General features: G+C 36.4%; 1 protein-coding gene across 1 annotated transcript in view; it reads left to right on the forward strand.

Annotated features, from left to right (window-relative positions):
• Window positions 1-14,027, forward strand: part of LOC125489864 (melanopsin-like) — a 41,145-nt gene extending 27,118 nt beyond the window's left edge. Inside the window, exon 3 of the mRNA XM_048627250.1 lies at window positions 13,806-14,027. Within this exon, the coding sequence (XP_048483207.1) occupies window positions 13,806-14,000 (195 nt within the window). The 3' untranslated portion in view covers window positions 14,001-14,027. The remainder of the gene's footprint in view (window positions 1-13,805) is intronic.
• The last annotated feature ends 2,267 nt before the right edge of the window (window positions 14,028-16,294 follow it).

Genomic DNA, 16,294 nt, shown 5'->3' on the forward strand with positions numbered 1-16,294 from the left:
AATCTAATCCGGACCTATCTGTAACCGATGATCGAGTCGTAAACGTAAGTCAGCGCAAACGCAAGCAGCCTGAATCTGAGATGATGGACGCGTTCCAGTTGCTTTCTTCTGAGATAAGAGGTTGGCGTTTAGATATGGATAGTAAGATCTCAACTATTTGTGACAGTATTTCTGTCATCAAACAGGATTTGGACACCCTACGCACTACCTCAATGGAAATAAAAAGTGAAATAAATTCCCTGCGTACCAATCAAGTCGCTACTAATGACAAGGTTCGGATTCTGGAGAATAAACAGCAGGATACTTCTAAACTTATCACTGAGCTCCAGTCGTCAATCGAATTTAACTCCGCTGAGCACAACGACCTCAAAACAAAAGTATCAAAACTTGGTTCCACCTCAATGCCGGAGCAGGTGACGAACACCGTGGCTATGCTTGAACATAAAATAGAATCCATGGAACAGCACGCCCGTGATTGCAACCTGGAAATATCTAATCTTCCTGAAAAACGAGGAGAAAACTTACTGAAATATTTAGAAAAAATTGGATCGGTCATCAATTTTACAATACAACAAAGAGATGTTTTATCAATCCACCGTGTGCCGCACGCAAACTCGCAAACTACACAACCGAAGAATATTATAGTAAAATTAGCCTCACGTTTATTGAGAGATAATATACTGAGCGCTTATCGCTTAGCAAAGGGTGTGAAAACCGATGTCCTGGACATACCTGGTCCCATACACACCATTTATTTTAATGAACACCTAACTCTGAAAAATAAACAGTTATTTCGTCTATGCCGCGATGCAGCCAAGCTCCACAAATATAAATACGTGTGGATTAAGCACGCCACAATACTTGTTCGGGAGACTGATACCTCACCTTCAATTGCGATCAAAACGGAAAAAGACATTGCTAAAATTCGCTCTAAAAACTAATGTGTACTACGTAATTTTATATAACAGATATTTTTGTATAGTTATGCTGTTTGTTATGTTTAAGCTACTGGGTATAATTAATATTGTAACATTTATTTTATATCCTGAATCTATCTTTATTTACAAACTACTTCTGGGTTTGATATATAGTAGTAAATATTACTGTAAATTTGGATGCGAGTGCACTGTGTTTCAACTTTTCATGTTTCAGTTATACCTACTATTCTCCAAGCGCATGGGTCCTATCGATGGTGAAATTGGATCTGGTACTTACACAATAATTTATCTTAGTAACCTATTTCTATTTTTGTACTAAATTATAAAAATGGATGATAAACTGACTATTTATTACCAGAACTGTGGTGGGTTTCGTACTAAGCTCAATACGCTATACTTTAATATCCTCTCAAATAACTTTGATATTATTGTTTTAACCGAGACTTGGCTCGTACCACATATTTCAGATAATGAATTTATTGATCAACGCTATACTGTTTTTAGATGTGACCGTGATCGTGTTTTGACAGGTAAAAAGGACGGCGGTGGCGTACTTATTGCAGTGTTACGTAATCTTCAACCATCTGTCATTATATCCTCGTTATCTCCTAATATTAGTGAGTGTCTAATTGTTCAATTGCCTAGCTCAACCCCTAAAAAATATAATCTAATTTGTGTATCATACATCCCACCGAAAACCCCCGAAGCAGCTTATAACATGTTACTAGACAAGCTGGAGTTAGAATTGGGTAGGCTAGACTTTGATAGTATTATACTAATAGGAGACTTTAACCTGCCCTCACTAAAGTGGAGTGTTAATAATACTCACATGGAATGTTTAACATCCGGCGACCCTTCCCCCGGTCGCCATCTTGTCGACCTTTTATCAAGAATGAATATTAAGCAATATAATTCGATTTTTAACTCAACTGGTGGAATACTGGACTTGGCTTTATCGAATACCGAGTGTGAAGTTTATAAACCGAATATTCCGCTTTTGCCAGAGGGTAAGTTCCATCCATCATTCTATTTAATAGTAAAGTTTAACGCTCCCTCACCACCACTAAAACAAAGTAATTCTTTAACTAAGTTTAATTTTTATAAAGCAAATTATGACAAACTTAACTCTAGTATTTTGGAAATGTCCTGGTCGTCCCTTCTAAATCATCTTTCTGCAGAGGAAGCGTTAAATGTTTTCTACGAAAAAGTATTCGAAATAATTAAATTAAACGTTCCTCTCTGTAGTTCCAAAACACGGAACTTCCCGGTCTGGTTCTCGAAATCTTTAATCCATATTCATAAAAACAAAAGTAGATACTGGTTAAAGTGGAAGAAATACAGTAATATTTCTGACTATGAAATTTTTTCTCTGTACAGGAAAAGATTTAAGAACGAATGTGAAAAATGTTTTAATAAATATATTATAAGCGTGGAGGATAGTATACAGTTGGATGCCAACAAGTTCTGGTCGTATGTTTCTAACCGTAAACATAAGTCTGGGATACCCTCACAAGTTAAACTTAACAATAAAGTGGTAAATGATCCTGTATCAATCTGCAATATGTTTTCATCATTTTTCAAATCAGTCTATGAACCAAGTTCACTTGATACCAGCTCCTGGCAACCCCCTTCTGTTCTCTCTGATAGCGATGTTCATCTCAGTGATATCCATTTATCTCTGCAAAAGATTCAATATGAATTAAAGTATTTAGATGCTAATAAAGGACCTGGTCCAGATGGCCTCCCTGCCATATTCCTAAAGAATACTTCTGGAAGCGTCTGCACTCCTCTTTACATTATTTACAACAAATGCTTGAGGGAGGGAACCTGCCCGGCTTTGTGGAAAATGTCGAACATTGTTCCCGTGCATAAGAGTGGTAGCAGAAGTGAAGTAGATAAATATCGACCTATATCTATCATGTCAGCCTTGTCAAAGCTCCTGGAAAGACTCATACATTCTGTAATCTATCCGGCTCTCCATAAGATCATACTGCCCGAACAGCATGGTTTCGTCAAAAAGCGTTCAACAACTACTAACCTTATGTTATTTACTTCGTTTATTTTTGAAAGTATCGATAATCGAGAGCAGGTGGATGCTGTTTATACGGATTTTCAGAAGGCCTTTGATAAGGTTGACCATGTTCTCCTTCTAAATAAGCTAGCGTATAACGGAATTAGAGGTAATCTTCTACGATGGTTCTGCTCATATATCTCGAATCGAAGCCAGAGAGTTGTGGTCAACGGATTTGCCTCCAATTCTGTACGAGTAACATCAGGAGTTCCCCAGGGCTCTATCTTAGGGCCGTTACTCTTCGTAATTTTTATAAATGATATAAAAAAATGTTTCCTAAATACGAAATTCTTACTGTATGCGGATGACCTTAAAATTTATAAAACAATTCACAGCATTGCAGACTGCAATCTGTTTCAAGATGATCTCGACCGCTTTTCTAATTATTGCATCACAAATAAATTACATCTTAGCCTTTCTAAGTGTAATACAATAATATTTACCAAAAATAAAAATATAACTCGCTTCACTTACACTCTCTGTGAGGCCCCCTTGCGAGAAGTTACTACGGTGCGCGATCTGGGTGTTACCCTTGACTCTAAATTTAAACTCGACCAGCATATAGAACAAATCGTCAGTAAGGCCTTCCAAATGTATGGTTTTGTCATGAGAGCAGCTGTAGACTTTAAGCGACCTTCAACATACCTACATCTTTATAAAACAATTATTAGACCACAACTTGAATACGCTGTGCCCATTTGGAATCCTTACTTCAAAAAATATATAAATATGATTGAAAGAGTTCAGCGTAAATTCCTTCGTTCAGTACACTTTAAATTTTTCAAATTCTCCCTCAGTTATCCTCAGTTACTAGAAAAATACAAAATTCTCTCTCTTCAGTCCCGACGCCAACTTTTGGAAGCCATGACTTTGTACGGAATCTGCCACAACAAATTTGATTGCAATCAGTTAACTAACAGTCTATGCTACTTAGTACCAAGAACCGTTCACCGTCGTGCTGTGCGCGTGCGACGATTGTTTGCCATGAGGACCAATCGCACCATTTCTGGTTCACGATCTCCCCTGTATCGCCTGGTTGAAACCTATAATGGAACTTTTGTGGACGTGGATATTTTTGCCCTTTCACCATCCTGCTTTAAAAACCATTGCACTCGTGTACTTATTTCTAATCAACAGTGTTTGTAAATGATTTCTTGTTCTCTTTCTTCTTGTTCTTGTTCTGATGTTTACACAAAATCCACATTATGCTTATAAATAGTGATTTATTTTTATTTTATTCACTGTTTGTAAGTGTGTGTTTATTTGGTTTTGTATTTACTGATTTATGTTTAATGCTATCCTAAGTATATTCTTATAGCGTATCCTCTTTTATAAATATTGATTCTTTGTAACCTGTGGACATTGTCGTGGGTTGTACATTTATGTAAGTTTTTAAATTTAACACAATGTATTACACTTTAATGTATAACTGTTTATTGTCCCTAATAAAGTAAAATAAAATAAAATAAAATAAACACAACTCTGAAAACAGCGTTTAAAAAAATGTTTTGATGATTGGATAATTCGTTGGCGTATGTGTACCGTTTCTGAAGGAGCAAACTTTCAAGGTGATAAAATATATTTGGATGAATAACAAACATTTTTTGTTTTATGGATATAATCCCGATACTTTTTACACAGAATGTATATGTATATTCTCTATTATCTCTCATGGCACGCGGGCCACTGATAAAGGCCTGGCGGGCCACATGCGGCCCGCGGGCCGCAGTTTATAGTATAGCTGGTCTAGACCCTGAGAAAGAACATAGGCTACTTTTTATTGCGAATTAGGTTGTAAGGGGTTAAAAGGGGGGGTTAAAAGTTGTATGCGAATACTTAATTTTAAAAGATAAAAATACTACGGCTGACTGGCGTAGTGGTTAGTGACCCTGACTGCTATGCCGAAGGTCCCGGGTTCGATTCCCGGCCGGGGTAGATCTTTTTTTAAATAAACTTTATATTTAAGCACTTGATGAGCAATAATTAAACATTTTGTTCTAGCGTTTTTGAAACTTCGATCTGTGAGTGGATAAAATAGGGGTTCATATTTTGTATGAAGTTCGTCATTTTTGAAGATAAAACATTATATTTTGTATTTAGGCACTACATAATCACAAAAAAATAATAATTAGCATTAAAAAAAAAAACAGTGTGGGGGTGTAATATAGGGGTTGAAAGTTTTATGGGTGTTGAGTTTTAGAAGTTTAATGTATATAGTAGCTATGTCCGCTCCTAGATGGCGTTGTCGGATCGGATATAGATCGCGGTATGGTTTGATTTTAGCTAATGTACTTATAGTTTGTATGTATTTGAAGTAAGATTTTTGAGGTCCTCGAAAACAACCCATAAACGACTGTACTTTTCAATACGAGGTTTCATTCATTGTCATTTGGTTCTTAATAGTTCTTATGCGTCATTTTTAGGGTTCCGTAGCCAAAATGGCAAAAACGGAACCCTTATAGTTTCGTCATGTCCGTCTGTCCGTCTGTCCGTCTGTCACAGCCGATTTACTCGGAAACTATAAGTACTACAGTGATGAAATTTGATGGGAATATGTGTTGTATGAACCGCTACAAAAATATGACACTAAATAGTAAAAAAAAGAATTGGGGGTGGGGCCCCCCATACATGTAACTGAGGGATGAAATTTTTTTTTTCGATGTACATACCCGTGTGGGGTATCAATGGAAAGGTCTTTTAAAATGATATAAAGTTTTCTAAAAAACATTTTTCTTAAAGTGAACGGTTTTTGAGATATCAGCTCTCAAAGTCGTAAAAAGTATGTCCCCCCCCCTCTATTTTTATAACTACGGGGTATAAAATTCTAAAAAAAATAGAGGTGATGCATGCTAATTAACTCTTTCAACGATTTTTGGTTTGATCAAAGTATCTCTTATAGTTTTTGAGATAGGTGACATAATAAGTTTATTATATTTGCTGCTACGGAACCCTTTGTGCGCGAGCCCGACTCGCACTTGGCCGGTTTTTTGAAGATAAAACCATGAAACTTATTACGTAATACGTACGTGTTTTTTAGGAAAAATGTGCAGAGATTTTCCATACGGAATTCCCATGACTGACACGCACACGATATCAACGCACAGGCTAAACGTAGCGTAGGCACTTGAAATTTGGAAGGGACGTAGCTTAGGTACCGTATTTTCCCACAAAAACCGGAGTTAGCGGGATTTCCCCGCACGCGTTCATACAAGTATTCATTGTAACGCGTGGAATATGCACACGAGATGCGGGAAAATGGCGTGCTATCCCACGTGCGTGATGAAATCTGCATGCTGTTAAAACAGCCGTAAAGCTTAGTTACAATAGGATATTGCAAGATACCTAGATGTTTTCAATCTAACATGTCTGCACACCTTAGTAAAGTTATGGTTTTGTTTTGAAAAATGGGAGTTAAAGTGAAAAACAAAGTAGTATGAAAAAAACCAAAACTGCATAAGTTAGATGCTTGAAATTAAACATTTATAAATTACTATTCTGCCATTGCTATACAAGTCTTTGCTCAATGAAGACATGAAAATCATTTTTAGTCAAGTATCTTCGTACTTATTTGTCAATTTTCATCTAATTTAATACCACCATGGCCTGTTATTGGGTAGGTAGTTCGGGAGTCGTCCACGACAAAATAATTTTAAGGCGAAGCGAAGCTCGCGGGCAACAGCTAGTTGTAAATAAATTTACTACGAGTATAGCATATACCTAACCTATGGTACGAAAATATTTATTGTTACGGAAGAGCGTGGCCTCCTAACACAGCCAGACACTTAATAGAAGGTCACAACCATAAAATGTTTTGTACAATTTTGGAACTACTTCTCCAACGAGAATGTTGAAAGGTCCGACCTAGGTATATAACTAAACAAAGAAACGTCCCAACGCTACGCTACATTAACAGTATGTATATAAAAAACAATACATTGCTCGATTTCATCGACACATCAAAACAAATAAAAACACTCGGTTAGTATAAATTGTCTGAACACAATAATTATATTCGATGTGTGTATTTGACGTCAATATTATTCAAACTAAATACATATTCTGGGTTCCGAAGCGATAAATAAGAATGGCCAAATCTGACCCGTTTTGCAGCCACTAAACAAAACTTTTTTTATTCAATTATAAAAGTGTTCTAAATGTGAGGGAAATTTATTTAAAAAACTAAACCAAGTTTAAAAAAAAATTTGTATGAGGGAAACATCTAGTCAGTACAAAGACTTGATCTTTCAGCACCTAAGTATATCTTCGTTCTCCCATGCCTCATAATAATAAAGTTTACACCAGGATACACTGTAGTCATGAGCTACACATCAGTAAGTATATTATGTTTCATCAATGGCTGCTCTGGCGGGTCATGGCGCCATAGAGAAATGGCCATTCTCCTTTATCACAGTAAACTATAGGTACCTAAAGAATATCGTAACTGAGGGCCAATCATGAAGTCAAAACCAAGTAATTAGTGTCAAATTCAATAAAAGTCAAAGCAAGTTCGAAATAGGGAGCCTGTATTATATTTTCTAAAAATAATCACATAAACTGACTTTAAAACATCCAAAACTTATTACCACCCAGGTTAAATGTCTAGTATCCGCAACATCATATTAAGTAATGGACCATAAATTAAGTCCACCATTTGTACTATTATTTCTAATATTTGTACAATTAAGAAATGTGTAAACTGTACCAATGCTATAGGAAAACCATTTTTTATCCTGACATTAATAAAAAAAATACTGTGAAAAGCTGAGTGAATTGTGTGACTAAATAGTAATAGGATCGCATTTGTGTGCAGAGTAGGAAACTTCAATTAAATTGTTATATTCTTTGTTCATTGGAAGAGCGTGTTTGAAGCTGTCAGGCGCAGGCCTACATCCTCTACTCAACCGTCATTATGAGTAATATTAATAAATTCGTTATTGATTTCAATTTCAGAAACATACATAGAGATTGTAGGAAGTTGCCTTTATATAACTTTGAAGGGGATGGTATTTAATTTGGGTGTTTTCGAATGGAAATACAATAATAACGGCAGTTGCAGGTTTCATTTATTATAGTAAATTAGGTACTTATAGAAACATTGTAATATAAAGGTTCTAATGTGATTCCTTACGTTCATACAGAAAATAAATAGTATACCAAATTCCCAGAGTAATAACTATCCTATAATATTCTTAGATAGGTTTCAGGTTTGTTTATACTATTTTTAATTCTACTTAATCTTGAATCTTTAATAATATCATACCCCGCACTTGTCCTTAGCCCATTTTTTTTTATTCTATGAAATTAATCTCAGAAACAACCTTCTTACTTCACGAAAATCTAATTCTTTAGGCTACAGTAATTTCATTAATGTTTATTATATAAGTTTCCTCGGAAATCTTTTTCCGGGGTATTATTACGATGTTTCCGTTGTATACTTAAATACCTATTTTATAATAGGTACTTAACTAAATAGGTGGTAGCTCAGTCGGGTAAGCGCCTTGCTTCTCACGCAAAGAGATGCGGGTTCGAATCCCGGCGCTGACAATACATGTACCAATGAGTTCTTTTAACTTAAGTACAATGTATACCATCGCTCTTACGGTGAAGGAAAACATCGTGAAGAAACCTGCATATCTAGATTTAGCACATCTAGATATGTGAACCCACCAACCCGCAGTGGACCAGCGTGGTGGGAAATGGTCCAAGCTTAGGAAGGCAGTTTAGACCCTGGGGATATGCACAAAGGTTCCACTCGAGAGAGCCAGGTGCAGGTACTTACACCCCCACAGAGAATAGAATATTATAATAGAATATAATAGGTACTTAACAAACACACACAGAGCCTCAACCAAGAATTAAGGGTTTCTGTTATTATCTCCACGGTTAGCAGGCGGGTTGGAGATAGCACACAGAACAAGCAATCAAAATGCGAAATTCGGTCGGTTGGGACTTTGGGACTCGAACATAAGGGACTTCAGCATACGTCAGTCTTATAAATCAATAACTAAGTACTAACGCCGTCTGTTCGTAAATTATACTTATTATGGCCAATTTCTTCATCGTTAGCCTATAGCGGTCCACTTCTGGACGTAGGCCTCTCGCAAAGCACGCCACTGTATGCGATGTTTAGCTTTCCGCATCAAATTTCTTACAGGAGTTAATATATCTAACCATTAAATTGTGTGACAATTCAGCCTGCCAAAGTGCTGCTTGGTAGACACATTAGTTGTGAAATCCACGGTTAGTTAATTTATAATATCTTAGAGAAGAATCTGGCTTCCTTGTACGTAGGTACAATCAGCAAAAGATATATGTGTACCAACCCTGCACAAACACTTTAATGTTAAAATCTAATGACGGTAGACATGAAAAATACAGAACTTGTCTATTTGTGTTGATAAAATATTATTAGATTCATCACCTATCTTATGACCCAATGATCTACAATGTAGGTGGATCTTGATGTTTTTTGTCAACTGTACATAGATTGTGTAACTAGCGTCAACGTGAAGATTATATCGTCCATTGTAGTTCCTTTGTTGCTAGTACAATGGCGTCGCTTTTACACTTTAGGCTAATTAATAGCAGCTTAAATTGTACGTTGTACAACCAAATTGTTTTTTATCGTTAGTTTAAAGATTTTCGTTTAGACATCGTTTTAGAATTGGCGCTTTGGATTGTTTAGAGCTGATTTAATTTGCTAAATTCCTTAAGCATGCCGAGTTCCATTTTTTTTTTATGAAATAATATTATTAGGTCTCTTACTAAGTACCGAAGAAGCTAGTAAGAATGATTAAGATAGCTACGGGAACAAGTAGAATGCGGGTTAGAGCTGGAGGGGGGCTAACGGACGAGTTTGAAGTCGTGACCGGACTCAAGCAGGGTGACGCCCTTTCGCCTGTTCTGTTCAATCTAGCTCTCGAACACATCATCCGAAAAGTTCTACTGATTGATGGGGGAGTAGAGTTGAACGGAAAGCACAAAATTGTAGGGTATGCCGATGACCTTGCGATCCTTGGGCAAAGTGAACGAGAAGTGGTCAAAATGACGGGGAAACTGGAAGAAGAGGGGAAAGGTGTGGGTCTCAGAATCAGCCACGAGAATACCGAATACCTTCACATGAAACGACATAAAGACCGCTCAACAAAGCGAAAAGACCTTCACGTGAATGGTATAACTTACAGGGGTGTCGACAAGTTCAAATATCTCGGGTGCACAATTACAGACACAAACCGGAGGGAGGATGAAATCGACATCCGTATAGTTAACGCCCTAAGATGTACCGCAGCCCTTCACAAGGTGTTAGTGTCCAAGTTGTTAAGCAGAACCACTAAAATCCGGATCTAAACAACTGTCATCAGGCCGATTTTAATGTATGGGTGCGAAACTTGGACGCTAACTTAAAAGGAGGAAAATAAACTTCTAGTGACGGAACGGAAGATTCTGGGGCCGACAATAGGAGAAGATGGGGAATGGAGGCAGAGGTACAATCGGGAGATTTAAAATATAGTGTCCGAGCCCAACATCATCGGAGAAATAAAATCTTCCCGACTCCGATGGCTAGGACATGTGGAGAGGATGGGAGAGGATCGAGCCGTAAGAAAAGCATATCTTGGTCAACCTTCTGGGCGTCGCCCGGTGGGGCGGCCGAGATACCGCTGGAAGGACGAAGTCGCCAAAGACCTGAAAGAGCTGGAAGTGTCCGACTGGTCAGAATTGGCACAGAAGAGAAGATTGGCGCACTTTAATGTCGGAGGCCAAGATCCACTTCGGGTCGCTGAGCCAGCGGAGTAAGTAAGTAAGTAATATTATTAGGTCTACGTATGTTTTAAAAAAACATACTTAATTATTCGTAAATTTGTTAAATAAAATTGTAAAGCTAACAAACGTTTTGTTTAAACTTTTATATTAAGGGCGTTGTCCTATATTCCAGTTCAGTTATAAGTAGGTAGTCAACTAATCACATAATTTTATGTAATGGCTCTACGAATTTTCAAAAGCACGAAAACAAAAGCTGTTAAGAATGACCTGAGTCATCTTATTTCGGGTTACTACTCGTATATTGTGTGTATATCAAGAATTTCTAACTTCTTCTAATTTGGGTGATTCTATTCCACTTAGTATTGTTTTAAATTACCTTCTTACTGAAAAGGAAAACATTATCATACAAAGTAATTATATACTTAGTATAAAAATTGTGCACAGCTCTTCCTCCTATTATTACGATGTCCGGAAATTCAGTTCAACAGTTTCGTATTATCTCACGACGCCTCGGAACGGAAAAAAGCATGAAAAGGCAACAAAACGGCGTGTACTGAAAAAATCCCAGTTAAAATAAAGTTGGATATTTCCAAAACAAAAGAGATAACAGGTACCGGTTTGCGAGAAAAGACCCTGAAGGAAAACTTGTTTTGGTAAAGCTGATTTGCATTATTTCATTCAAGCCTATTCGAAAGATAAAGTTCCTACAACAATAGGGCTATCTAAAGCAACACTTCCCCGGCTAAACTGCTCCAGTACGTTTATAAAACGGCTATAACAATAGCTTGTCAGTTCTTTCTTTTACGGAACATGAGCCTTATGTTAGTAACTTTGGGTAAAACAAGCATGCTGCTTCTTTTTTGCCATTTGATATGGGATGGTGAGATGAGGTGCACGAAGGAACTTAAATCTATCGCTTTATATGGGCAGAGGTTGACAGACATACGTATTTAAGAACAACCTTAGTTTAAAGTTCCTTGAATTAGACTATGACTAATCAAAGAGCTTCGTTTGGTTAATAAGAACAGTAGCGTTTTCTGCTGTGCTTTCTATTCGATTGTTTCAATATTAAGAAATTGCGTTGGCGTTTATAAAATTACCCTTTGTGGCCCAAGTACATACACAATATCAATCCTGTGGGTTGACTGGTAGAAAATGCTTGTAGCATTAAGTCCACCCTTTGTACACTTATTTTTATATTTGTGCAATAAAGGATTACTTAAATAAATAAACAATAGGTACCTTAGTGTTTATATGACATTCACAAACTTTACAAATTCTCATATAGGTAAGTACCTACATAAGTGACAAATTTTTTCACGAATTAGCATGCTCGCTAATGGCATTGTTTATAACTATGAAGATTGGGTAAAAACCTGACAACACCCAGTCAACCCTTGAAAAAGGCTTAATTCTCATGACACGTTATGAATGAAAAAATGTTAAACCGAGTAAATTGTTCTACAGTAAAACTAAAAATAAAGCCGTAACGTATGAAGGAAACAATGTTAAACCAATTAACAGTAGTTGGTACAGTCAACTTCAGAAATACCTATATGACAACTTTTGTAAATAAGAAAAATAAAACAGACTATTCATATTTTCACGAAGTACAAAAGTGGAGTCGACTGTACATGTCACAGGGGTGGGAATCGAACCCGCACCTTTATTTAAAAACTGTTGTTAATTATCAGTAGCCTGTTTTGGAGAATAAGGCCCTGTTTCACAATGTCTGGTTAGTGGCTACCTTTGAAATAAAATACATGTTGTCACTCCCTGTTATTATTTTTTTGACAGTGAGAGCATGTATTTTATTTCACAGGTAGCCACTAACCAGACATTGTGAAACAAGGCCTTAAAATTTTATAATGTTTTCTGATTAGCTTTGATGAGTAGTTTCCTAATGGGGGTAAAATTTCCTAGAATATGCCAACCCACTTCGATGTAGGTAGGCTTTGAAACTCGATAGCCATTATTGATCAAACAGTAACTATTTGGCTACTTGAGTTCTTAACACTATAATGGCAATAGAAAAACGCGAACTCACGTTAATTTTTTGTTACAGGAGTCAGAAAATTATAAAACTATACAGGGTGTTGCAAGAAAGGGCTTACATATTATACCATGCTGCACACGTAGGTTTCGGCTTAGTATACCCTTTTTGCAACACTCTGTATATTTGTTAGAAGAATGATACAAAATAATAAAATAGACGACACTCAGAGTGTTCACAGACAGCTAACTAGTTATTGTTCTGTGGCATAGATCATACAACAGGGTGTTGCTGTTGTAGGTTGTCGGCTTAGTATTCCCTTTTTGCAACACTCTGTAAAAGCTTTTCGTCCCATCAGGATACTTTATATGATTGCTAAGCAGTCTAATCAAGCTTTTATATGAATTCCTTTATGTCTAATTTCACCACAGTCTGTTAGATCATTAACACCCCTATTTTATTGTAATGTCAGGAATTACACGTCATATCGATAAATTCTTAACAGATGTGTCAAAAGTCAACCATTAATCCCTTGTTATGAGTCGTGAGCACAAGTTTCGATCCTCCGTTAACGTTGCGTATCGTCAACTGTCACTGTCAAAATGTAAGGCAAAGTTAGTTCCAAAAGTGACATTTGTTTTTTCCATAATGTTAGGTGGAATTTCACCAAAGGCTAAACGTATTTAGTAGCCTGTCATACGTCTGACAGTTAGTACAAAATGTATTTAAAATTTGATTTCAATACGTTTAGCGTTTGGTAAAAGTGACCCTTCGTGTAGATTCGAAAATAGTATCGAATCCCATGCTCGCAACAATGATCTATGTAACAGAGTATGGTGAAGCTAAGTCTTACCCTGTCGGCTTACCTTACCCTCCACAACTATTATAATTCTTTCTCTCCCTCTTAATCAACCCCTCTCATTCCTCAGCTCTGGACGCCCTTGAACATGACCCCGTTCAACCCGGTCTTTCTTTTACCCTTTACCCTCCACAACTATTATAATTCTTTCTCTCCCTCTAATCAACCTCTCTCATTCCACAGCTCTGGACGCCTCTGAACATGATCCTGTTCAACCTGGTGTGCTCGGACTTCTCCGTCTCAGTTCTGGGGAACCCCTTCACGCTGATCTCCGCTCTGTTCCACCGCTGGATCTTCGGCAAGACCATGTGTGTGCTGTACGGATTCTTTATGGCGCTTCTGGGTGAGTCTTTTATACATAAGCGAGCAATGAAATAGTTCCAATAAAAAAATACTGAAACACTAAATGGCCTCTATTTAATAAAACTTTTTGAGAACATTTTAACACAATATGGATACGTAAATAGTTGGTAATATTGTAAATTGAAAGTATTACAATATTGCAATTGGTGCTTTTCTCACAGGAACTTTTTCATTGTTTGTGAGAGTACGTTGTAAAATATGGCATGAGCCCTATGGCAACTGTCAAATCCATACATTTTATTTGTCATTTGTTCCTTTTCAAGCATAGAACAACGCGGACGCGATAATGACTTTATCGACATCGATAACAAACCCATGCCGCGGACGCAGGGGGTTATTCTGAACAACTTTAGTTAAGAATGATGAGAAGATTCAACCCGCTTTCGGCTTGCTATTAATTAAATTAGTTCAATAGCTAAAACATCCTATAACTTTTTTATGAATAAGGGGGTATTATATGTATACTAGACATAATTATAATAATATGTAAGTATACATACGACCTTAGGTACTCAGATTTATTAATCTCAGATGCTCATACAATATTGATGAGCCGCTGAATGCATTATCAGCACTAAGCTAATTGACTCAAACAGTTTGCGAGATCGATCAATCTCCGTCCTATTATACCCTTATGTTTATATTGTTTATCTCGAACGTTTCCCTCACTAATCCCTCTTGTGTGAGGTCAGTGAAAAGTGTATAAAGAAGCAGTTAATATCCTGAGTGTCTATAATGATAAAGGAAGAGAAATAACGAAATTTAAGACCGACAACGATAACTTGCAACGGTTGGAAGATGGGAGTTGATTTTTTCAGAATCTAACATTATTAAATCATCCGTTATTATTCTTATCCATCCTTATACCAAACAGTGTATTATAATTATTCTTTCTTAATTACTTAAAACGTATAACATACGCATAATATCATAATATTTATACCCCATGACAGCTGTGCACAAGTTATAAACCACGCAACACTGAAAAAAAAACACTAGTTTTTCAAATGTGATATCTGTCTGAAAAAACATGGGGGGAAAGTTTTTACTGGGCCAATAAAATCAATTCCAATATGTTTGCTTTCCGATAGCTGGAATGTGCCTCACATACTCCCTTTATACAGGGTGTTGCAAAATTGGTATACTAAGCCGAAACCTACATGTGCAGCATGTTATATCTAAGCCCGAAACTGAAATCAGACTTTGGAAATTCGCGAAAACAAAAACAAAAAATTCCATAGTAAAAAAGTCACGTGACCAACAAAGTTTCTATGGAAAATGATTTTTTTTTGCGAATTTTCAAATTCTGATTTCAGTTTCAGGCTTAAATATACCATGCTGCACATGTAGGTTTCGGCTTAGTATACCAATTTTGCAACACCCTGTAGTTGTTATAAACGTCTAGCGAAGACGATGCAAATACGTAGTAATGCTGTGGAAATCAAAAGAGCTTTTCGAATTTTTTATTTTATGTAAAGACTAGTCCTGAATCAAAAAGTATTTTTTTTTTTTATATTTACAAACGCTATTTATTTACAGTAATCGCAGAAAACTTGTCATGTTTGTTTCGGATGACGAGTTGCTATTTATATAAAAAGTTTCAATAGGTACTTTTGAAAGTTTGCAATTAAACTCATTGCTTGCACTGCCACGGAGAATAGAATATGACCTATTGAGTCACCCCCTTGTATTAATACAAAACTTTTGCAAAACCCGGTACCTACCCATATAATATTTTTTCCGCTGTATAAGTACATAATGATTCCACAAAAATGTACAACTCTCCATAGACCCTTAAGATAACGAGTAATATTATAGTTCTAAGTAGGTATACTTACTGGTAATTTGATCAACAATTTGAAATTAGGTTGAGTATTATCCTTTGATAAGTAAATCCATTCTGACTTGGTGAGTGTTGCCTTTCATAGAATAATTACATACATTACGAACCTAAAACGTTTATTTTTATAACTATTTAGGGTGTCCAGAAAATCTTATTTTCTTCTGGAGAGAATCTTTTCTAGTAAAATAATATGGGCTAAATAATTATTTAATTTTTCATCTTAGATAGCTCTCCAAATAGTAAGGAACATTTTTCGATCGTAATCTTCCGGCATATTATTAATATTACCTTCCTACCTATTCCTACTTTACTTTATGACGATAATAATTATTTATAGCGACCATAAATCACGGAAAAGGTACATATTGTCGCGAATGGGGGTGCAGTTTGTGGAGTCGAATTAAAAGATATTCTGATTATTTATCGATTTTATATTTTATTCAACACAAACACGCCATTTTGGTTT

The sequence above is a fragment of the Plutella xylostella genome, chromosome 18, assembly GCF_932276165.1.
Source record: "Plutella xylostella chromosome 18, ilPluXylo3.1, whole genome shotgun sequence".
Classification (NCBI taxonomy): Eukaryota; Metazoa; Arthropoda; class Insecta; order Lepidoptera; family Plutellidae; genus Plutella; species Plutella xylostella.